Genomic DNA, 25494 nt, shown 5'->3' on the forward strand with positions numbered 1-25494 from the left:
TTGTTATGAAAGTGGTTCTCACTCTAGATAAATGAAACATAAAATATTCGGCAACACAATTTAAGAGAAGCCACTTCAGGCAGCAATACCCTATTTCATGGTGAACATAGAACTAGGTTTTATTAAGATTAGTTTCGTATTTCTTCAGATTCTAAGTGTATGACGGAATTTAAAAACATGTCCCTATACTCGTATTCTCCCAATGATTATCCTCAAATGATCACTGGGGAAGTGTAGGGTATCGAAAACAATGCTTTACCTCGCCCAATTGTGCCTCGTTAGCGTCGCGTCGCTCATATGCGCCGTTCTTAGATAAGCTATATGTACCTTTGCACCCTACAGATGGGCTTATATAATGCCATACCTCTGCAATCGTGCAAATAAATATGTATTATTTCTAAATTCAAATAAATTTTTAAGAATATTTTGCAAATAAACAAACATATAGAGGGAATAAAATCAGCCACAACAATAAATTCAACAGCATAATTATAAAAGGGTAATTTAATTTCCTTTAATAGGTTGCAATCTTATTCGACTCTATCAAAAGAAGGAACATATTCCTATTTACACATCCGTGCTTGATTTAGCGCCCAACAATTTTAAGAATGACAAGTTCATAGGTAGGGGGAATTGGATGGGCCGAAAGACCTTAAAATGACGCGACATCGAGGTAAAGAAAACAAGAAACGCGCGCCACATTTATTATTTACAAATATTTATTTCATTTCGTTTTCTATTTGCCATTTGAAATCGAATTTTCATGTACAAGGTTCTTAATATCAATGTTCGTATATACTATTATAGCATTAGCTGCGAAACACAAAACATACTTACATATGAATGTTGCATATATTATATTTATATTTACGTATATTTATGCTTGATAGAAAAGAAGGGCTATTAATCTGTTACCAATAAAGTGGGCTCTCTGGACTATAGACTAACTAGCAGGTATTGTTATTTATAAACTGTATAACTCTGCCTCATCAAATATTACACAACTGAATGGAATTTTGATTGAAAAATATTTGGTCATTTGTTGTCGAATTTCCATAGCCTTTCCATTTTGTATCATAAACTTAGTCTGGTTATAGTTTAAGATTGAAAGACTGTACATACTAGGCTTAGTTAATATATCTCTAAGCATTTTCGGATATCCAGGCGTTCAGAAAAACAGAAAGGAGCATGAATGTATTGATTTGGATTATCGTCAATAATGCATTCCATGAGTAGCGAGAAACCAAATAGATTTGTGGCCCCGCATCACATACGTATCCATTTGCAGTTAATTAATGCACTTAACAGCTAATCAAAACTAACTAGGCTAAATGATTTCCTAGTCTAGGCAATGACTATGCACACATAGGGATATTTGTTAGGAGGATAATACATGCACGGGATCGGGGAATGGGTAACGGGGAAGGACGCTCGGTTAATGATTCGTGTGACTGCTTTTAAGTAATGCACTTAGTGGTAATACAAATTGATCGTGTTAAAATTAAGTGAATGCATTTAAAATTAACTTAACAGCTAGACATATAGAAACGTTTTGTGTGGCGCTAAACAATCTGCGGGGTAGCGTGCGGCTTCTCTATCAGGCTACTCTGGGCCTCCTTGTCCTTTTCCGCGTGCTTGCCCAAGGGCGCATGCTCCGCCTTTATAAAATAGTGCGGCAGTTGCGTGGATGGTGGCGATTGTTGCATCCGCAACGTCTTGTGGCGCTCCCGTCGGAAATGCAGACGCACATAGTTTATGGGAATATCGACACACTCAGCGCCCGGACCGTCGGCATCGATGAAAACGCCTCGCACCAAAATCGAGTTGGAACACTTGATTGCGGCGAGGAGCAGGAAGGGTACGAGATGTGTAAGCCAAAAGCTCAGCAGAGGGTTGTCTGTTGAAAAGGGCAAAGAAAATTGATTCATTTATGCACATTATACAAATTAATGTTATACCGAAGGTGGCTGAAAACCTGCAACAAGCAATTCCCACCTAATAGAAACCAGAGCCATGGTTGGTTGGGTCTCAGATAATTACAAATCGGATTAACCTTAGAATATTATTCCTTTTTAAAAGCATTTTCAAACCATTTACGGATACGGATGTTCACTTACAAAATCTTTAAAAATAGAAATGGAATGCCTAGACATTTCCTTAGTCTAACAAGAGGGAACGTTACAGTCGAGCAAGCCCGACAGTGAAATACCCTGTACCCAGGTAAACTTCCGACACTGAGGTATATGCGCCCATAGCAGAAGCAAAACATGAAGAAGAAGAGCTAGGGGGTTGCACTGGAGAGAATTTGTTTAGCGAATAACTTTTCTTAGAATTGACCGAATTAAATAAAATCTTAAACAACAGTAGGTAATTATATTTAAATGATATGTTTAGGTAGCATTTGAAATGTGGACGCTATTGACGAAATTCTGTAGCGGGGGAAGGGGGGCGAAATTCCAAAAAATAAAAAAAAACTCGTCCTTTCTCGGACATAGGAGAATCTGGATACCAACTTTGATTATTCTAGCTTTTATAGTTTCTGAGATCCTTGCGTTCATCCAGACGGACAGACGGACGGACGGACATGTCTAGATCGATTTCTCTCGTCATGCTGATATTTAGAATCAGAATATATATACTTTATGGGGTCGGAAATGCTTCCTTCTGCATGTTACATACTTTGCACAAACCTAATATACCCTTTTTACCCTACGGGTACAGGTTATAAAAATATTTAGAATGTCTACAAATACATACATACATACGTGTATGTTTGTAAAATGCATTTTTTGATTGTAGAATATATTTCTGGATTGTAAATTTGTTCATGCCATTCAAAATTTTCCGATGCTGCATCATTTAGACGAAATTTCGTTTAGTTACGAATTTTTGTATGTCGATAGCAGTGAGAAAATTAAAATAAAATACTTAAATATGTATATGACTGATAAATTAATAAATCTGATAGTAATAAAATTGAAAATTCGCCAATTAGTTGCTTACCTCGTCAAGAGGATTTTACTTTGATCAGTATTAGTCATTGCTGTCTGTCTGTATGATCGTTAGGATCTCCGAAGTATACGAGGTATTGTATATTCCCCGGTCCGGTCCTTTACGGGGCAGAACAAGTTTATCTTAACAACCAATTCCTCCGTTACAGACTTTTTAATAGCTCTTGCAATTTTGCAATCGCATACTTTTCCTACTATGAAGCACATATAACCATAAACGAATCTGTCCGTGCTCTGTTGGCAACTATTGTTGTTGTTGTGATTCACGTATTACAATCAAGGCACACTGACACACACGCACATGCGTTTCTATGCATGCAAATGAAACGTACATACGCATATGTGCGTAGAGATATGTACAATTTGTTTATATTAGGTTTGGACAATTATGTAACAGGCGGAAGGAACCATCTTCGTCCCCATAATGTATACTAAGCAGCATAACAAAAAAATCCACATGTCTTCAGACATGTCCGCCCGTCCGTCTGCCTGGATGAACGCCTGGAATTCGGAAATGGCTGAGCCCATATTGCCCAAACTTGATAGGTAGACTCTCCTAATCTCTAGGCAATATGAGTTTATTTTACTTTTTTGATTTTCCCGCCCAGTTTCCCGACTTATGGAAATTCAATACACTCCACAATTCCAAATCTGTATTTAAAAAAACTTTGCATATGCATATAATATGCAATTTTTAATTTCATTCAAATCGGGTAATTCTAAAAAATCAAAAAAGTATTACAATCTCCTTATTTTTAATCTGAAAACAAATTCCTTAAGCGTGTTTTAACACTTTAATCGGTGTCGACAACCAATCTGTACAGCCAATAAGATGCTCAAATTAAGGTTTTAAAAATGTGGACTTAAATTGTTTATAAACAGCTGCAAACAACAACATGAACATGGACAGAGTTCTCGATTATCCCTATAACTGCTGTTGAGCTAGCCTATCATGATGGGTAAAGAGCATAATTATTTCTTAAACATTTTTTTGTGCCTATCAGATTTTCCTTAAATTCATATTTTCTAGTTCAAGTACTAGTAGTGGACTACTTGTATGAAACCTATAGTCTGCTGTTTAATACAGTTTGTAGGAATCAATCAGTAAATAGCTATATAGACACATAATATCATCAGTGCTTACCCGGATATAAATACACATCTAGGAGATTCCAGATGCCCCTCCAGGCGTTCACAGCCCCAAAGAAGTTCATGAAATAGTAAATATCGCAAATGATTAGCTTCAGGATGCCGTTGATGCGGCGGCAGACGTACCGCATGAGTGGATGAATGATGAAGGTAACAAAAACGGTCAGGTAGCCAATGAGCTAGAAGCAATTTGAAATAAGACATTATAAATATTGATTGTTGAATGGTTGTTTTTATTTAAGAAATATTTACCAATGAGCCCCAGGCCGACTTCGCCTTGTCGTGCGGAAAAAGAATCAGGTCGAAGATGCCCCAAAGTCCACGCCAGGCAATGACCACCAGTGTGCCAATAACGAAGACTGAGAACAGTGTGTCCAGTATGTACAGTCCAGGTTGACTGAAACCCTGTAGGGAAGAAGAAGGGTAGATAAAAAGTGACAGCGTTTCCTAAAATAAAAAAGCTCCTTCTTCTTTTTACTGCGCAGTAATGATTAATGAATGTTTCAGCTGAGCTAACTAAGAAATGTTGCTAATGAGATATACTAGGATATGTTGATTATCAAGATTATCTCACATAATTCTTGCGCTGTCTAGTATGTATACTACTTACCCTATGTTTGCACAATAAAACAAATAATCTTGCTCAGGTTTGATAATTCTAGCTGAACACGGACTTGTTTGTAAGCCCTCTTGGAATCATGCTGATCAAGAATATTTCTGTACACCACTTAGAGTCAGTGTAAGGATAAAGGCAGTGGCATAACAATAGGGTGGCAGGGCTGGCAAAATGCCACGAGCCCCCGACCCAAGAGGGACCCGGGCCAAGAGGCCGCGAGCTCAAAAATATTTGTTTACATTGGAATATTTTACCAAGTTTTATATCTAATATCGAAAGTGAGTCTTCAACTTCAATAACATAAAAAACATTAAGCCCTAATGGAGGGGCAGGATGTTATTGGTTTTCCAAAAAATTTGAAAATTTAAAAATGGAAGCAAATAGTATAGCAGAAAAATGGTTTATCACCCCTGAATTTCCTAAAACTCGTCAGAGGAAGGTAAAACGCCATTTTGATGAGCTTTGTGAAGATGAGCGTCTCCAAGATCCGGAAAGTTTGTTCAAAGTGAACAATGAATGAAATTGTTTCAAATTTCAGTGTTTTGCATCTTTCCACTTTAAAAGTTCTATTAAGATCTATTAAGTTCTAGAATTTGTTGAGATATGTACTTGTATATACTATAATAAAGACATATCTGAATCATTTGCCAGAGAAATTCTCAGTTTTCGATCCACATTCAGAGACGAAATAGAAAAATCTTCGTGTATTAAAGACCAATGGATAAGCTATCGAGGCTGTCACAGAAACAACATCCGAGTAGGGTCGTCCCTAGTGAACGAGAAATGTGAGTACCCCCAAGGACCTGTGTCAGACTTCAAGCGAAAGGATCCCTGCTTAGCCCCGATGGTAATTATACAATCAATAACAAAATAAAATAAATAATTGTTTAGCTACTTAGGACCTTACAGAAATTAATTATTTAACGCTGTCCGTGACTAGTCTTCTAATTCGTGACGAAAAGCTCTCAAATGTTTAAGTTTTGCGAAGCTGAAGCTAATAATACTTTTCGCACCCACTCGGCTATTAGTTCCAGCTTTATTTGACTGTCTTGTTACCGCATGTGAAAATTTTTACAAACAACATTATAAAGTTGTTCTTCTTTTCACGGTTACTGATCCATGGACACTTATGCGTCACCCACCATTCGGTACACCATTGTCCCTTATATAAAATTATGCTATTCGGGTATTCACAATACCACAAGAAAGATGTAACCCGCTTCGCTTATGGAGGTTTATAGTGTGGAAGTCTTTACTTTAGTTTGTCTTATGAACGAACAAAAGATAGGTAGAAAAAGTGTCAATATTAATGTCGACGCTTCGAAATTGGTCAACTTATATAAGGTGTGTGTATAGAGGTTAAAGATTAGTTCATTTTGGTCTTATAGTCTCCGAGGTATGGGCGATTATACGAATGGATTATCGGGGAAACTCCCATTGGGGAAGTGGGGCGAAAATCAAAAAAAGAAAACAAAATTGCACAGCGTACACAGATAAGGCATCTTTTTGCAAAATTTGGTGTCTCTAGCTCTTATAGTATCTGAGATCCAGGTGTTCATATGGACAGACGGACAGACAGACAGAGAGACGGGGCTAAATGGACTCGTCTTTTCATGGTGATCTGCCTGTTACTTTTTTCACCTCCCGCAAACCTAATATACTCTCGTACATTTTATGTACAGAGTATGAAAACTAAATACCGAGATCGGATTGAAGCACATTTGCATTAGGGGCTAATTCTTTGATGGAAGAATTGTTTGTTGGGACAAAATTGATCGTTTAACATCCACTTACCGGTATCTTGAACATCGTATCCACCTCGAAGTAATCGGTCTTGTGATCCATGGTGACGGTGTAGGGTGCAGCGCCTAGATTGCGCACAGTTCTCGTGGCAATTAGAAACATCAGTGCCACGGATGTGACCACCGCAATGATGACCAGCGAGTCGACGCTGGTCAGCCAGTCGCAGAGGACCCAAGCCCCTCGCCACATGTTCACACAAACAATGCCAAAGCAAAAGGTGTAGAGACGCGAGATCACGTAGTACGTGAGTCGCCGCTTATCCGGATGGATGTGGTCTTTGAAGAAGTTCTGCGTGATGGTGAACACAAAGTGGCCCAGGCCTCCAATGAGGAAGGAGCAGAGCGCGGACAGTGGCAAGCTGCTGGGGAAGAGCAGTACGCCCATTAGCTCCCAAGTGCCGCGCCAGTAGGCGATCACGCAGGGCGCCACAATCAGGCTGGACAGCAGCATGTCGAGCACTTCTAGGAGCCGCTCGTGGCAATTGTTGCGCGGCGCATCCGGCGAATATTTTTTTTCTTGGCTCCGTGTGTGCAGGTGGTGATGGGCATGGGGGTGCGACTGCGAGTGCGGATGCGAGTGGTGCGCAGGGTGGTGCTGTGCATGTGGCGGAAGTAACTGTGTGTGCTGATGTGTCTGGGACTGCCTGATATCTGAGGTTGTGGTTGTGGCAGGCACGGGTGTCGCCTCCAAGGCGGGCCCATGCACATGGCAGCCATGCACCGCCTGGGGTTTGCAACCGCCGCCGACAATAAGCGGCACCACCGTCGATTTCTCCGTGGTTAGCATGATCGGCGTAGGCGTCTCTTTAATTGCACTAATTAACTAAAAGCTAGTTCCTATGCACGGAATATAATTTCGACGCTGTCCAATCGTCGTCGTCGTCGTCGTCGTCAGCGTCGTCTAAATGGGAAATGGGTGGAAATGGTCCTCTGCGGACCGGCACAAATTGAAAATTCCAAACTTTTCCAGAGCTGCACCTGGGCGGGCCTTCCGCTGTGTCGCTCAACCGCTCAGCTTCGCTTTGAAACTGCGTTTGCTTGTAATTTGGCGCATTTGCATGGCAAAAGTTGTCATTGTGTTGATTTTGATTGCCAGCCAGCGTCGCTGCACCGATGACGATGATGAAGATGATGATAATCTGGCTCTGATAATTAGCTTAGAGCTCGCGTCCAATGCCCGCTCTATCAGCTAGTCCGTAAATTTGTCTGCCTATCTGTCAAGTCCCTCCTCCTCTGTTGTATAATGCAACCATATGCGGCAGAGGCAGAGGCAGCGGCCGAGATAGTGGCGGGGCAGGGCAGGGCAGGAAAGTGCAGTGTTTTCGACTGAATCGCTGTATCTGTAATGGTGCGAACGAAAAAACAAACATCACAATAAAATCATTTCTTCTTATCAATTGCTTTCTGTACGTATTGTTACAATTTTGATTTGTCGTGAATACGACCCACAGTTAAATGTTATGGCGCCCATATTTACAAACTAAGGCAAACATTTGTATAGCCACAATAGCTCTGCTGTAACCCAAAAGTAGACTATAGTTTTATTTGCTTATTTGTTTAGCTTGATACTATATTAATGGAAAATTTAACCATTCAATCGTGATGACGCTTTGCAGCTGGACATGCCTATTAACATATATACTTTGGCTTTTCTACCCAAAAGGCAAAAGGTCAGGTTAGTGTAGTGCGTGTGTATATATTAGCCAGAAGGAGGCGTGTCAAGCTCACGAGGCATATATATTTTTTCTTGATCAGAATGTCAAGACGAGTCTGTAGGAATGCAAGCTTCGATGGAAGTATCAGATGGAAGTATCAGATGGAAGATGGGATAGAAATACTGGGTATCCTAGGTACCAGACGGGATGGTTTTTACTCTTAAAAATTCGTTCGATAATTCTCGAAATTGCAAGTTTTGGCATTATATATAATCATGGTATGTTAACTCCAAAGGAAGTTATAGCCATATATGTAACATCTGTTCTGCCTGCAGTTGTTGTTTGTGCTTTGCATTTTTTGTCTTTTGCGATTGCTTTGGTTCAACACTTTTTTGAAAAATTTATGAAATTGAAGAAGAGTGTCAATAAATGTATAACTATTGCTAATTTAGCTGTCACATATTATTGTACGTAATTAAGTTAAGGATACTGGGTTTTTCAGAGTCGGGCTTTAAAAATATAGTCTTATATTACGGCTTAATTGTGGTATTGCATGTCCCATGTTGAAATGTATATACATATAAGATCAGCCAAGAAAATGCGATATACACTAAGGTCCACTCTTAGATATAGTATGAATAGTATGAGCACCAAAAAATTTTTGGCCATCATCTATAATGTGAACACATTATTTAAAGCCTTTAAGATCGGTTTTTTATAGCCTGTACCCAAAGGCTGAAAGACTATACTAGTTTTTTGCGCATGTATGTAACACACAGAAGGAGGCCTGGCAGACCCCACAAAGTATATATATTATTGATCAGGGTGACAAGCCGAGTCGATATAGCCATGTCCGTCCGTCCGTCTGTCCGTCTGTCTGTATGAGCGCAACGATCTCAGGAAGTACAAGAGCTAGAATAACCAAACTTGGTATCGAGGGTCCCCTAAGCCCTAGGCAGGTCAAGTTTATTTTTTTATTCTGATATACCCCCCCCCCACTCCCCCGCAATTCGTGTTTTTATCTATAACTCCCATAGTTCTTGGAATTTCGAACTAAAATTTGGTAGTTACATCCAGTTAATGCTTATGTACCAATATGTGTCTGCCTGCCAAGTTTCATCATGATAGGTCAATTCTGAAGAACGTTATAGCCATAAATAAAATCGCTGCCCATGCTCTGCTTGTAGCGCTGCCCGCAGCGCTGCTCGCAGCTGTTGTTGTTGTTGCTTCAACTTTGTGCTGCATACATACACGCATATAAGCACGCCGAGACACGATTCTGATGTAAATGTATGCTGTTGAAACTGTACATGAACATGTATTTAATTTAATTAAATAATATAATTAATATAATTTTTTTAATAATTAAAAAAAAATTTTTTTTTTCATTTTTTCCTTTTTGGTGGGAGGTAAACGGTATTTAAGAGTTGAGCTTGCTCGACTTTAGCATTATTTTCTTGTTTATTTTACATCTCCATATTTTACTCTCTCCAATCCAAAATCGATGACCTATTCATATAAAATTAAGTTTGCTTGAAACTTAAGGATATCCTGCACTGTGGCTAGCGACCTACGATGTTTACTTATACACGCATAAGTAGGCAGAGAGGTAGTCGCGGTAATCAGGGATAGATTCCTGACTCAGCAGTCTGTATGAAATATGATATATCTTTTGGTCTTTTTGTAGATATTGCTCAGAGAATAGGTAGAAGTACACCCATAAATAAATGCTTTACAAAAATATGTCCTTCCACTTTTCAGTAACTGCTATATCAAAGAAAATGAATTCAGAAACGTAAAGTGGCACGAGTAGGACTTAATGATTAACTTGTCTTCAAATTGGCCGTTCTAGGGAAAAAGTATGTAAGTCCCCAGAAAGCCACTAACTAATAACGAGTATTTAGTCACGCCAGACAAGGAAGATGACCAACGTTTTGGACTTCTGGTCTGCCTAGAGATCAGACCCTTAGAACAAAGGGTATAAAAAGAGAGCGTGAAAAAATTAAGATATCAGTTGACAGCCTGAATTTCTTCTTTTTTTGAAGAAGAAGGCATGTGTACCTAATAGTAATAATTATCGAACTATGTAGTCTACTTTATATTTTTCAGTATTGCAAGGAAGTAGAGCGCTTAAAATGGACTACACTGATATTTTACTTCTTAACCGAGTATTTCAGCGGATTGCTAGGGAAGTCCATAATCGACGGTGGAAGTAAGTATTTCGAGGAGTCCCTTCGAATAAAATGTTATCATCTGCACTTCGTACTTGTATTACTACAAAAACTACATCTAACACTAAAACAAGTAAAACTCGTACGGGTATGTAAGAGTAAAGAATTTAATTTGAATCAAGCATACAGGTGTATGCTTTTCTTGTCCTCAGACGCACTTGAGAGCAGCAATTGACTGTGAGTTCTATACACACGAGTACTATAAGTGCCCCTGCCTTCTCAAGTATTGCTCATCTTCAGCTCAAGTGCCTAATAGGTTCAATTTAAGAAAATGTATACTTGATTAAAAAAGTAAAATGCCACAAAAAAGCGAAAGTGTCTGCCAGCCCAAGGCATTGGCAGACGCTCGAACTTGTCTCGGGGCAGGTCAGTGGCGCAGTTTTGAAATTCTCGCCGAACCTTAAAGGGGGCCGGGGCCAAAGATACGAGTGTAGAAAATCTTATTAGCTTATCATAAGCACCTTGACATGTGGTATGTCCGAAGATGAACTGAGTTGTGCATTTCAAGGCACAGATCTAACCTTTATGCATATGTAGTAGCTCGAGTAAAGTTAAATAGTAGGTGACGGTGCTGGTAGTTTTCAATGACGCCGTGTTCGTGTGCGGTTTTAATTAGACGAGCAGCAAAATAAATCAAAACATGTGTTGTGCGGCGATTCGAGTTCAATGCGGCACTAATTTGTGTGCAGGATGTTTGTGATTTGCGATGGCAACACGGCGTATGCGCAACAATTAAACAACACAGACCGCTCGACTTTCGTTCTGTTGAAGGTCCAACAAGTGCCGCTGCAGCAACGCGATAAAACTAAGTATGTACTATATATAATATACGAGTATATCGTACAGAAATTCGTTTGTTGAGTTTAGGTCAAGCGCATTTAAATCAAAGTGGTGGATTTGCGACTAATTGGAACGCCCGTCGTGCCGCTCATTGAGGCAGCGCAGCAAGACTTCCTCGTTTAGGTAGCGATTGCCATGGAAATGGGTGATGATCATGTGGAAAATTTACTATGCCTACTATATATCTGCACTGAACAATCAACGCGTGCCGCACGCATTTCAAGATCACACACATGCAATCTTTGGATATATACTCGTAAACTTTTACATTTCAAGTTCATAGCATAATCAATGTTATACTCGTACTCGTATCCATTACTTTCAAATGAGGCCAAATGACGTGTGGCGTGAATAAAGGATGGACTGCACTAGAAAGCTGGACAGTTGTTGCTAATGCCTCTATTCAAGCGCCACATTGTACTCCAATTATCAAAGCTAATTGGACAAAGAACGGGTGACAATTCAAATTCCAATTGACTGCTCAGGCAGTGCCATTTGCATTTTGCTAGAAAATTGCTCAGTCTATCAAGCTGAGGCTGCTGCCCACTTCCACTTCCATATCCACATCCACAGCCTCTGTTGCTCCCACTCCCCGATTCAACCACATTCGGCTATTTAGCTGCCTAGCCAAGAGCTAATTAAATTTGTCAACACACAGCCCCATACTATATGTAATACGTTTAGATAGCTCTAATCTCGTGTTTACTTCGGTTTACTGCCCCTGTTAACTTTCAACGTCTACCCTGTTTACTATATTTTTTTTTTGTTAAATGACAGAATATAAAATTGGCATTAGTTGGCATTGGCGCTTCTCATTAGCAGAGGAACGTCAAGTAAAGACTATAATTGGAATTTGGTGTCATTGTTGTCTATTTCATATGATGGCTGGGCCGGGTGGGAGGCAGTTGCCAGGCTCATAAAACACCTTAATGGTGTTTGGAATGCTTAATATTTAAATCATTATTTTTACTTCAATCCCGAAACGATGTGTCCTAGGCCCTACTAGAATGTGATTGACTTGCCCTTTGTAGGGCAAAGGATTAAATATGTATTAGGGAAAACCCAAAAAAGAGGTAAACAAGTCTTATCTGTTTTTACCTGCAATTAAGAACTGAAGTACGTAGAAGCACGTGATTTTATTCAAAGGCAGTGTTTTAATCAGATCTTTCGAATATTTGAACAACATTTTTAAACACCTACTTGACTTTGGGTTTTCCGTGACTGACTCACATAAATATCCAAGTATCAGCTAGACACTCTTCCTATTGCCTGGGTTTTTACTATAATTTTTAATTTACTATAATCAGGCCTCATCTCTTGATATGAGTTTTATATTTTATTTTTATATAAATGTAAAAAATAAAAGTATAAAAATACCTGCTTGATAAGATTGTCTTTAGAATGCAGACACTTCTCCACTATAGCTCTCGTTATGACCGATTATAGTATATGATGTAGCAACATTTGTTTAATCTGTAACAAGGTTGGTCTTTGTATGTTTGTTTTTTCAAAGCACAGCCCGATGTCATGCATCTAACGATTTGTCTCGTATAACGAATGGTTATCAATCCTCAGAACTGTTCTGAAATCCGTAAAATTATTTATTATAATATTTACAGCAGGGCTTATTTCATTTGTCTCAGATGTGCAATTTAAATAAATTATTAAATAAATATCAAAACGAGTAGTAGGAGAACAAATAAATAGCTCACATATACTTATTTTTGTAATTTTCTTGTAAAGTTTTCGATTGAGTTCAAACCATTTCAATTATTAACTTAGCAATTTCAAAAACGGGATCAATGTTATGTTGAGGATATATGAAGAAATATAGGCTCCGGTACAGCCTTCAAAACAATGTGATATATGTTAGAGCCCAGTAGTTTTTCATTCAGAGAACTATAGCTTGAAGTTTATAAAAAATATCATATTAATTTTGAGAAAACTTTAAGCTATAATATTCAATAACTTTTATTAATATATGGATGTGAATAGCGTAGAAGGCAAATCAAATTATCGCAAGCGTTGGAGTCGGTTTATACTTGTAGCTTTGTGGAAACTTTTGCTAAACGGTTTTTGTTGACCAAACCATTAAAGAAATTATACCCGCTGATCGATATAGATTGATACATTTTGAAAAAAGAAGAAAATTATATACGTTCGAAACTAAACTCCCAAAATTGGGGAAAAAACTACATGTTTGGTTTTCTTAGAATACTTTCAATCAATTAATTTTATCTATGAACTCATTTTAAACTTGAGAAATATTGTTATTTGAAATAGTAAATCTAGCAAATACTACTTGTAATATTAACCCCTGTTATAAATAATGAATATAATCAAAGCACTAACAAAAATAATAAGTTTTGTTCAGAAATAAAACTCTAGCTGTAATTGTTCCTCAAAATATTTTGTTTATGAATGTTTTTAGTCCCCCCCTCAAGGGCACTTAAGGGTTAGTCTTGGCTTATTGTTTAAGGATATACGTATATAAATTTTGTCCTTATTTCCTATGAAAAAAGCAGTGTCGATTACAACTTGAGGTTTATTTTTGATCAAGAAAACAAAACTTAAATAATTACTTTATGAATTTTATTTATTTTGCTCAAAATTATTGATCATTAGTTAAGTCGTAAAGTAAAACTCAAAATAAATCAGTATATTGTGAGCAAATGAATAAAATTAAAGAATTCTCATTGTATTTTAATTTTTGCAATAACACCTTTAATGATTACAGTCCCTGAGAATTTTTTAATAAAATATTGGGCTGCATTATTAAATACATTTTAGCCGTTACTAAAGTGAACGCATCGGCATCTAAAAGCATTTGTTAGAAATAGGTACTCGATTCTATTAATTCCGCATTGTGGTGCTATTGTTATTCAAACCATCAATATACTGGTAGATCAACACTAGTAGTAAGAAAAAGAAAAAAAGCGAATGCGTGCCGACACTTTGCCACAAAACAAACGCAGCTGCATCACACCAACAACCAAAACAACCAAAACAACAACGACAGCAACAAGAACAGATTATTACAATAAATTTATGCAAAAAAGGAAAGAAAAAACTGTGTATAGTACATATATTAGAAACAATTGTTTACCGTTTGAAATTAACAGCAGCGGCTGCTGTGGCGACTGCGACAGCGACTGCGACTGCGATTGAGGCTTCAGTGTGTGTGCGTTGAGAAGAGCACACAACCACAACAACTACAACAACAACTAGAGTAGAGTGGCAGCAGAAACACGCAGATTTGATTTTGATTGCGATTGTGATTGCGATTATGATTACGATTATGTTGTTGTAACGAAACACTACACGTAGTACTGGGCAGTCGCACTCGCCTGAATTAAAGACACGGCTACAATTCTCAATTCTACTATTAGATTCAATTCAAGTTTACGCAGCGCCGATTTCTCGCCCTTTATTTTTGGCACTCACACACGTATAGGAAATGCGCGGCTAACGGCTAATTAGGCCATAAGCACACGAGACGAGGACGCGACGGTACGTACCGGAAACGATGGAACTGTGATGGAACTGACATTTACCGTTAGACGTTGGCGCTATCGAGAAGTTTGTCGTTTGAATGCGCGTAAGCGACTTTTGGCGCTACTATATATACTACTTATAGAAATCGGTAAGCCGAGCAGCAGCTAAGTAGCCCGCACACACAATGCCAGACCTACACATCCACACGATCATTTTGAAAACACACGCGCAAAATACAATCTAGTTGAAATATTCATACATAAGTATATGAGTGTATATGTATATAGAGAGACTTCTGAGTTGGTGTGTGTGTGTGTGAGTGTGTGCTTGTGTATTATAGCACAGTTGTTTGAACTCGTAGATGTTTTGCGCGGTAGCCTCAGCCTCAGCATCAGCATCAGTATTCAACGGCGAACGTCGTCCGAACGTTTGATTTCAGTTTTGAATTTGGTTTTGAGCTGAGTGAGGGTCGTCGACAAATTTTTTCAAACTCACACCCTCACACGCCCGGTGACCAACGACGACTGAGCTTGACCAGAGCTTATCAAATATGTGATGCCCCACTCGGATAAAGCATGCCGCTTCCATATGCATACATATGCTATATTTATGTATGTGCGATCTAGGTGTACATATGTATGTACATACAAGTATATGGATCAGCTCCACCTCCATTTTCATCTCTGAGTGCAATTGTATTGGTGGCCGAGCGCGCTCATCGTTCTGATAGCGCCCCGGCTCCGGCTCCGGCCACCGGGGTGCGATCTTCTACCGAGACGTGTGTAAAGGTCCGCGTCCACTTGATTAAAATTTGACATTTGTCAGATGCGCAGCTTTTTCGCTCAGTTAGAGACACCGATCACAGCCTAATCGACCAGATTCGTGTGTTTCTATTTTTATCAACAGCTCTACTTTGAAATTTGTTGTTACTTTCTGATTATAGCTCGCGTTTCAAATCAATTCCAAATAATCAAAGTATTTACGAGCAATACATTCCGGCGCGAATTCGATGAGCAACGCGGATGAAAGCTCTTCACCTGACACACAAATCAAAGACTTCTAACACTGTTTTAATACACAAGTATTGGGGTTACCAGAGTGAGCTGGGAAAGCACATGCGAGTACAGTGGTACTCTGAGGAGGCGATGAATTCCACTTAACCAACCTCTTAACATAACCTGCTATTTTTTTAATTGTTTTTGTTTGTTTTCAAGCCAATCTCTTTTTAAACGCCTTCAAAAAAGGACAAGGTTACTAAATATTATTACAATTATTATTTACTAACTCTTAATTAATTAAACGAAAGTTGAAATGAAGCTACAAATTTCCCATACGTGAGCCAATGGAACAAAGGAACATTTGGGGCAATAGGCCCATTGGAGAATGCTAAGGCAATCCTTAAAAGGAAATTGTTTTCTGTCAATGCGGTTGTGGCGCGACAATAAAGACCGAGAATAGATCGTGCAGAATCAAACAAAAGAAATGGCACACAGAGTAGTTAGTACTAGTTTAGTAGTCTTTATGTCAACCAGATTTATAATAAACAATAAAATTAAATATGAATATCGTGTGAAAATTAAATCGCTTTCTTCGAAGGTTTGATGCCAAACTAACTCTGTAATTCCAAATAACTCAAATTCTATAAAATATGGTTATTTTATATTATATTATATTTTTTTTATCCAAAGGGTAAAAGGGTAGTTTTGTGCGAATGTATGTAACACACAGAAGGAGGCGTGGCAGACCGCGCAAGTTATATATATTCTTGATCAGATGACAAGAGGAGAAAGTACGAGTTCGAGTTTTTTTTCGATGCACCCCCAGTCCCCCGCTTTCAGCGATTTCACATAGCTCCCATAATTCTTAGAATTTTGCAGTCAAATTTTACAATTGTGTACATCCAGTTAGTGTTTATGTGTCCGTATGCCAAGTATCATCATGATAGGTCAATTTAGAGGAAGTTATGGCCATAAATGTAATCTCTGCCCAAGCTCTGCTGCTTTGACTAATTTCTGTACTGCTTACATATAGGCATATAAACACGCATAGACACGATTCTGGTGTAAATGTATGCTGTTGAAACTGTACATAAACATATGCCTCCATTTATGTAGATATGCATTGAATATTTTTTATTTGATTTAAATAATTAATTAAACTAATTTCATTTTTTTAAATTCATTTTAAAAATATATATTTTTTTCTTTTTTTGTGGGAGTGGGAACTGGGCATTTAAGAGTTTAGCCCGCTTCTTTCTTGTTATATCATGGCTGATTAAACTGATAATGGCATATAGAGTAATAAGCTCATGATGATCAAAATTTACAATACAACAAAATGTTTTCTACGCCTGCAAAGTGCGGTCTGATATTTCTACAGCCTATTCCATCTGTCTGCTAGATTTATAAGTATAATACAAGTAGTATAGCTTATGAGTTAACCAAATTAGCGGGGAAGTCATCGAAGTCATTATAAGGGCATTGGCATAAATTATGCCAAATCATATCATTTTCCTTTTGGCACCCACGCTTTGGATCTCATATTTGTTGAGCCTTAAATGAATGTACAGATAGTACAGTATTTGTTCTGTGAACTTGCTACAAATCTGCCCATCACATCTGGTCAGACCAGTAATAAACTGAAATTTTCACGCCAATTGCGATGTCGACAAACGTGCTAATAATAAATTAAAATTATTTGCACTTAATGAAATCGTAAAAAAATATAGTTGTACATATACATTTGCAATTAGGTCTGGGAATATTACTAAACTAGCGCCTAGTTCGCATTCTCGTTCAAGCAACTTTCCATTTAATTCTGTTCATTAATTAATGCGTGAATAATCAGATAGATAAGTACGTATAAATAATATTTGAATACTGCGGGTGTCAAATTATAAATGCAATCACTCAGTAACTAGATTAATTTACAATTCAATTAATTAAACACAATTCTCAGCGCCACACTAAGCATAAAAACGTGCATTCATGGGATCAGGTACTTTATACTTATATAGTATATTATAGTCTCTTTATAGAGCATGGCAAGACTTCATGAGCCAAACAAAAGACAAACAACGTTGCCTGCCTGACTCGATAAGGCTGGAAGCACGTGGTATATATGCAGATATATATGTATGTACATTTATACACGTATATACTACATTGCTATTTGCAAAGCTATGAATATTCCTATATGTTAATAGCTTACCTTGAAACAATAGTTCATGCCATGACACCCGTCCACGTACATATGTACGATTTATTTAATATTTTCTTTCTGCTTTTTTCTCCAGTATGCTTACGAAATTATTCGTTTTGTTTCATTTCAGCAAATTAATTTTTTAAAGATGTTTTGCTTTTACCAGCTAGCAAAATATATATGTACATGTATGGAAGAAATCGCATAAGAAATATAAATACCTGACCTGCCGCATCTTAAGTTTATTCAGTTCGCGATTCATTATACTACGACATGGCGGTATTCAAATGGTTAGTGACACACATTTTTTTGTCAAAAATATGCATGTATATATGTATATATGTATGTGCTCATGTGCTTCACTAGCAAATTATTTAAAATATGAATATTTTAAGACACAATTTATTAATTTCCTATGCCGCATTATCTGGGCAGCAGACACATATCAGAGGAACCGCAAAAATTTAATTTATATTTCTATAAAATATGTTTATAAACACTTAAACTTGTTTAGTCGTTTCACGCGCCTGTTCCCTAAAGCCAATACATTTTGCACGATCTGAGAAATCAAACTGAAAGCGCCATCTAAATAAGCAGCGAGTTATTGGCTTATCAAAGCGCTCTTCTGATAACAACAAGTGAAAGGAATACATCTGGCTGTACAAATATTCAATCGATTGGAAACTTTTCCAGCCCCGCAAAATAATCAACTATATTTAAATATAAAAATTTGAGAATTCCACACTTCAGACGCTTATCTATCTCGGGTTTTTTGGGTGCAACTTGTCTTTATAGAAACTGCTCCGATAACTGATTATCTCTCCCAGACGTTTTGTCAGCCAACAAGTTAGAACTCGCGCGCGTTTTAAAACGCGAGCAGCTAAAAACGCGTGAATATATGCATACTGATTGATGTGATATCTATGTTATTTATTTATTTAGAAACCTTATCCTAGCGTTACAAGAATTTGATTACTTCACATTTATTAAATATTACGATAGTCATTACAAATTTAATCATATAAAGCTTATAATTAGTTTATTTTCATGCGACTAATTATACCCTGTACCCGAAGGGTAAATAGGGTATATTAGGTTTGTCCATAAAGTAGAGAATTTCGTCAATACCGTCCACATATCAAGCTACTAAACCAAACATTGCACACATAATTTGTATATAATTATTTTCATCTAAATCTGTGTTGCATCGGGCTGGTCACGAAGAATAAAAGGTGGCAGCGCTACGGAAGGCGCCAAGAATTTACAAAGGTACTGCAACGCCATCTAGCGGTACCGAGCGAGGCACCATGGTGGCAACTGCAGCCACGCAGGCGCAGGGTTGTGTCCCGATGGCACCTCAAAGTGGGGAAACGTCAAGGCCGTGATGAACGGATGCGCAAGGACGTAAAAATCCGCAGGCATACGACATCCGGCCTATAAAAGGCAAGCCGCAACACGCCATTCCTGTTTTTGGGGCGACGGTGCAGACCCACGAGGCAGTGTTTTCTTTTGGTGAACTGGAGGCCGTGCTGAAACCTGAAAAAGGAAAGGAAGAACCAGAAGCCGTTCGAAGATTTTCCGGCATATCGCCAAGTTTTCGGACAGCGGTGGAACCATACACAGCAGCTGCAGCGGCCGTCATAAGTAGCAGCACGAGCCGCATCGTAGCAGGAGCAACAGCGACAGCAGCAGATCCAGCACCAGCGTCTTCAACGACAGCAGCAGATCCAGCACCAGCGTTTTCAACGACAGCAGCAGCAACGACAGTGGCAGCCGGAGCAAAGGCGCCCACCCAAGAAGTAGCAGCAGCAATAGCGGCGCCACCACAACGCAACAGCAGACACGTCCGTCTGCGCCATCAGCAGCGGAGGATAGACAAGCCGGTGAGTCCGTTCCTTGGCCACGCGCCGTGCCTATTGTTCGCGGTTGAGCAGCGACATCAGGCAGAGATCCCGCGCGCCTTACGTCGTGTCGTTTGTATGGGCTGCGCCTGCAGGGTCCCACACGCCGCCCATTGAAGTTTCTGCAAAAGAAAAAAAAGGAAGATAATACAAAAGAAAGAATATATACAGATATAATAAAAACCAAAACAAGGCAGAAAGTGGCACCTAAACAGAGCTTGGCGCTCTATTTAATTAATAAAAAATTCACACTCTTATACACTTATATTGTACGAAGATTGCCAATTGCAGTAGCGCGCAGTGTTTTATATTAGTCTTATATTTCTATTGCGCCCATGACCGTCGAGAGCTCTCGTTAGGATTTGGTTAGACATTTTTCTATAAATTTTTGTACCGCGCATATTTTTCTCATACACATACACATATATCTATATACATATTTATTTGCCATAAGCATACTTGCATGTTGGCGCACATAAAGAACCGCATTGGCCGTTGGCAAGCCTTCTTTATTTTGTTTTTATATAAATTATTATTGTTCCATATTTACATTGTTTTCACTCACACTCAATCACACTGAAATATATGTATGTTTGTAGCCACATAAACTGAAAATTAATTGTTAATTTTAATGGTCGCACCGTTGGTGATGATGCATTAAAGCAGCATCAGTAGGGGCGGGAGACTCACCTGTGCCATGGAATAGCCCAAGCACGGTCCAAAAATAGGGTATCCAAGAAACATTTTGGCTTTGGATACAGGCAGGGAGGGTACGCCTGGGATAACAACAGCTAAATCCCATACAGTTGTCCGATGCCTCCAATCCCTGTCCGTCCGCACGTATATTATCTCCTTTTACAGTCACCCGTATTCGTACGGATGGCTTGAGGGAGTTATCCGTTTATTTGTTTTCTTGTCGCAGTACGTTTCTTTTAGTTTATGTTAGTTTTTTTGGTTTGTTTACGTTTTGAATTCGGTTTTGTATATTGCGCGTCGAATTTATTGTAGTGATGGCATTTTGTTTATCGATGGAGGAACCGTGTTATCGGTTATTGTACGACTCACGCGGGCATAGGGTTGGAACCACACACCCAAGGAGAATTCCGATGAGCCAGCCGGCGTTGCCCAAGAGGAAAAGCGTAGTCGTAACAATATGGCGCCCAAATTGGATGTTTGAATTTTTAATGCCAAGGAGTAGGTGGAGTTGTTTAGGGCCCTGTACCACGTTTGGGGAGGAGTCTAGGCAGCCGCCGTACGCAGGCTGAGAATTTAGATAGGGAAAAAATAAATTAAGCCGATGGCTAGGGGCCGACGATCGGTATGGTAGGGACGGAATCCCTTATAGCACCAACTGCAAGCGTGTGTGACATGGACAGTAAGTCACGAAGGTGCGAGTATGAGCCCTTCGTTTGCGACTGCCATTTGGAACGACGCTAGGCAATGGGTACTATGGGGGGATTCCAATGCGCGTTTGTTTTGTTATTTCGTTTCAGTGTTCTTTGTTGTAATTCTTGCGTCAATTCGTTTGTGCACGGTCGCCGTGGTGTCATCGTGTTTGCCTGGTGGACGTAGAGTACCGGTGGCCCAGGATGACTAGGAAAGTCGCCTGCGATGCACCGCTACGCACGGTGAGCCAGAGCAGATGGTGCACAAAACAGAATTGGGTGTCAAGAAGCAACCATTTAATTTGTTGGCTGTCGTTCATCGCCGTCATGGCGATAAATGTAGCAGCGAACAAATATAGCAGGATTGTGGCGTAGGGCAGCTGTAACAGGCGTAGATATTAGAGGAGCCGTGTTTGGGTTCCGGCGGAGTGTGAGTCTCAGCCCCTATATACAGAAGTTTAAAAGAAAATTTGTTTGTTTATTGCTTACATTTTATTAGGTCTTTTTGGTTACGTTTGGTGCATATACATACATATGTTACATTTGTCTTGTGGTTGAGCGTATATATATTTTTTTTTGGTTTCCGTGCAAAGTTGGACGTGAATTTATTTAAAGATTTGTTTTTTTTATTTTTACTACTATATTCATATTTATTTATTCCAATTCACATATTTATCTATTTATTGTTGTACCTATTTATTTATTTATTTATCCATCATACATATTCAGCGTACATATATTTTCTTGCCCATTTGTTTTTGTTGTTTTGGGCGTTTACAAACATTTTCATTGTTTGGAATACATACATATATACAATTATCCAATTAATACGATTTTTTCTTCGGGGCCTGCTTGAAAGCTGAACAAATTCATAATCCAAAATATAAATAAATATTATAAAAAAAACAGAGCGTATTTTTTTTGGATTGAAATGGAGAAGGATTCTGCGCGGGCGTATAACACAAGGTCGAGAACTGCCAGAAATGATGATCCAGTGCTGGAGGAACACCTAGAAGGAGCCGTAGGTTTTTCCACCGGTGGCCTCATGCACACTCCTCCGAGGCCGTCCATAGCACCAGCAGTACACTGGGACGCCGAGCCAGTAGTCGCGTCGGTGGTAGAAGCAGCAGTGGCCCAGGCGAACGAAACATACCGCCAATCGCAAAAAGAGGGCATCAACAAAGTGTTGCAGGAGGAAATCCGAATGGGGTTTCAAGACTTGATGGGCGCGTTGAAAGAAGTTTTGCAACCGCGAGCGAATAGCGGCGATTCAGCTGCAAATGGAGCATGGCAACCGCCAGTCAGCCAGAATCGGGGTGCAGTGCCAAAACGGCCGCATCAATACCAGGCTGAACCTCTAACACCAGCAAGAGGAACTTCGCGTCCAGTAGCAAGGCCAGCGGCAGCTAATTCCTCCAGTGGAGCTGGCAATAGCAGCAACACAGCTCGAAATTGGCAAAATCCCGCAGCACAGTCGGCCCGTCGAAGAAGCAACAGGCGTAACGATGGGAGTGGTCAGCTGGACCCGCCTCCTCCGTATGTAGCGGCGAATGGCAGATCCGGATGGTGCCGCGTCGAAAAGTGGGACATCGTTTTCAGCGGCGATAAGGAAAAAATGGCTGTTGAAGACTTCGTTTTCCAGGTCGAGTTCCTTCAGAGACAGTGTCGCTGCGCATGGTCCGAAGTATTAAACAGTTTCCATCTGTTAGTAACTGGGCACGCTCGCGAGTGGTACTGGCAGTACGTCAGGGACCACCGGGCAGACAGCTGGCCAGAACTAAAACGAAGCATGCTGTCCCGTTTTAAAGGCGCCGCCGATGAATTCGAGCGCATGCGTCAATTGCGCGAAAGACGGCAGAAGGCAAGCGAAAGCGTTGAGGAGTACTTCCATGCCATGAGGAAACTGGCGTCGCGTCTCCACACAGCACCATCTGAAAACGAGATGATGAAATATATAAAAAAAGGATTAAAAATAGAACTAGCTCGTTATGTGTATGCGATGCGCGTGTACACGGTAGACCACTTACGTGACGAATGCGTAGAGGTGGAAGCTATGGTCCAGCGGCGAGAAGGCGTGTTCCCAACACGCAGCGACACACGTTTTAGTGGCGGAAACCGTCCACCGGCAGTGGAGGAGTTGATCGACGACACTAACGGCGAGGAGTCGGCGGATTTCGGCGTAGTTGAAGAGGCGCGTTTGGCAAGGCGTCCGCAACACGCGTTAGTTTGCTGGAACTGCAGACAAGCCGGCCATAGTTTCCGCGACTGCATGTCACCGGAAAGGCGCGTCTTCTGTTATAGGTGTGGCAGGCCCGACACCTATAGTCCAACCTGTCCCGATTGCACGGGAAACGGCCGTCGGAGTGCGGAGCAAGTGGGCGAATCGCGCTCGACACAGGTGCCCACCAGGATGACAGCGGAGCGGTCCTGAAAGAAGAATTTCATAAGAAAAATACCCCATATAGTAATAAGTTGAAATTTTTACCGTACGAGGAAAAGATGCGGGCATATCTGGAGGCGCGTAATAGAATTTTTGCCCAACATCAGTTAGATGGGATGAGGATGGTGACAGCCAAAGTTAAAAAGGCCCGAGCACGATTCCGAGTGAGAAGGCAGACGAAGAAGCTGGTAGCCGAGGCAGTGCGACGCGAAGGAGCAGCAGATCCGAGGATTTTTGCCGAAGTACTGGTACGAGGCCACGTGCTACGCGGTTTGCTGGATACCGGGGCCTCGGTAAGCGTGCTAGGCAAGGGCAGTCTGGAACTGCTGAAAGAGATTGGCATGGTGCCCAGAAATTACATTTCGATAATTAAAACAGCAGGCGGTGAAGACAGAGCCGTAATTGGACGAGTGCGTTTACCAGTGGTGTATCGAGAAGAGGCCAAAGAAGTGGAATTTTACGTATGCCCATCACTCGAACAGAACGCGTATTTCGGTATCGACTTTTGGCGGCTGTTTAACTTGGCACCACTATTAATTCCTCCAGAAAAGCCAGCCGTTAAAAGACTTGTCCTCGATGAATTGCTAGCTGATAGAGTGGCGCATTATGCGGACCAGGATGAAGTAAGGCCTGAACCAGATATGTGGAAATTGAATGAACAACAAAAGCTGCAATTGGAACAAGTAAAAAAAGAATTTTTAACCTTCGAAGAAGCGGGATTAGGCAAGACTACTTTGGAGACTCACCGAATTGAATTGGTCAGCGGAGCAGAGCCAGTGAAAGACAGGCACTACCCTCTATCACCCGCTATGCAGAAGATTGTGTGGGATGAGGTGGACAGCATGCTGGCGCTTGGCGTCATCGAGGTAAGCGATAGTCCGTGGAGTAACCGCACCACCATAGTGCGACGGCCGGGCAAGAACCGCTTTTGCCTCGATGCCCGCAAGTTGAACAAACTGACAGTCAAAGATGCCTATCCGCTACCTTGCGTGGAGGGAATCCTATCTGGAATCGATCAGACGTATTATATTTCCAGTGTGGACCTGAAATTTGCGTTTTGGCAGGTGGAGTTGGAGGAGTCCAGTAGAAGGTGCACTGCGTTTACGGTACCAGGGCGACCGTTGTACCAATTCCGCATGATGCCTTTCGGGTTGTGTAACGCCGCTCAAAGGTTGTGCCGGCTGATGGACAAGGTCATACCGAATGAACTGAGGTCCAACGTTAAAGTATATCTGGACGATTTGGTAGTCTTCGCGGCTGATTTTGATACGCACTTGGAGTACCTGAAGAGAGTAGCTGAATGCCTCAAGAAGGCAAACCTGACGATAGGGTTACAAAAGTCGAAGTTTTGCTTTAAAACGTTGAAATACCTGGGATTTATCGTGGGCGGCGGCGTGCTTCGAACAGATCCAGAACGGGTGCAGGCGATACAGCGCATACAGGTGCCAAGGTCCGTAAAGGAGGTTCGAGCTTTCTTAGGAACCGCCGGGTGGTACAGGCGATTTATTAAAGATTTTGCCACCTTAGCGGCTCCGCTCACTGAGGCTTTGAAAAAGCGATCGGGAGGTAGGTTCTCACTCGGTGGCGAAGCGATTGCAGCATTTGAGGCGTTGAAGAAGGCGCTCACATCTGCGCCAGTGCTGGTACACGCGGATTTTTCACGCCCATTTTTTGTACAATGTGACGCATCCCATATTGGCGTCGGAGCCGTATTATTCCAGGTGGATTTGCAGGGAAACGAGAGGCCCATTGCGTTCTTTTCTGCCAA

General features: G+C 40.4%; 1 protein-coding gene across 2 annotated transcripts; it reads right to left on the reverse strand.

The window, feature by feature from the left end:
• Window positions 1-755: 755 nt before the first annotated feature.
• Window positions 756-15306, reverse strand: LOC115630436. Of its 2 annotated transcripts, none has more exons than XM_030526996.1 (5): window positions 14411-15306; window positions 6571-7918; window positions 4413-4565; window positions 4156-4339; window positions 756-1897 (listed from the first exon to the last, which is right to left on the reverse strand). In XM_030526996.1, the coding sequence occupies exons 2-5, from the start codon at window positions 7363-7365 to the stop codon at window positions 1563-1565; spliced, it is 1467 nt and encodes a 488-aa protein (XP_030382856.1). In that variant the 5' UTR covers window positions 7366-7918; window positions 14411-15306; the 3' UTR covers window positions 756-1562. The 2 variants fall into 2 exon arrangements, with proteins under 2 accessions (XP_030382856.1, XP_030382855.1); XM_030526995.1 differs by lacking the exon at window positions 14411-15306 and adding an exon at window positions 12682-12792 and having other exon boundaries at window positions 1563-1897.
• Window positions 15307-25494: the final 10188 nt, after the last annotated feature.

Source organism: Scaptodrosophila lebanonensis, unplaced genomic scaffold (genome assembly GCF_003285725.1).
Source record: "Scaptodrosophila lebanonensis strain 11010-0011.00,11010-0021.00 unplaced genomic scaffold, SlebRS2 tig00001410-arrow-pilon, whole genome shotgun sequence".
Lineage (NCBI taxonomy): Eukaryota > Metazoa > Arthropoda > Insecta > Diptera > Drosophilidae > Scaptodrosophila > Scaptodrosophila lebanonensis.

What these genes read in the sequence shown, in the direction of transcription:
- LOC115630436 (XM_030526996.1), bottom strand. Translation starts at nt 7,365, where the DNA reads ATGCTAACCACGGAGAAATCGACGGTGGTGCCGCTTATTGTCGGCGGC. An exon ending in ATACGATGTTCAAGATACCG is followed by an intron (nt 4,566 to 6,570) that starts GTAAGTGGATGT and finishes TCTTCCCTACAG; the next exon opens with GGTTTCAGTCAACCTGGACT. An exon ending in AGATGTGTATTTATATCCGG is followed by an intron (nt 1,898 to 4,155) that starts GTAAGCACTGAT and finishes CCTTTTCAACAG; the next exon opens with ACAACCCTCTGCTGAGCTTT.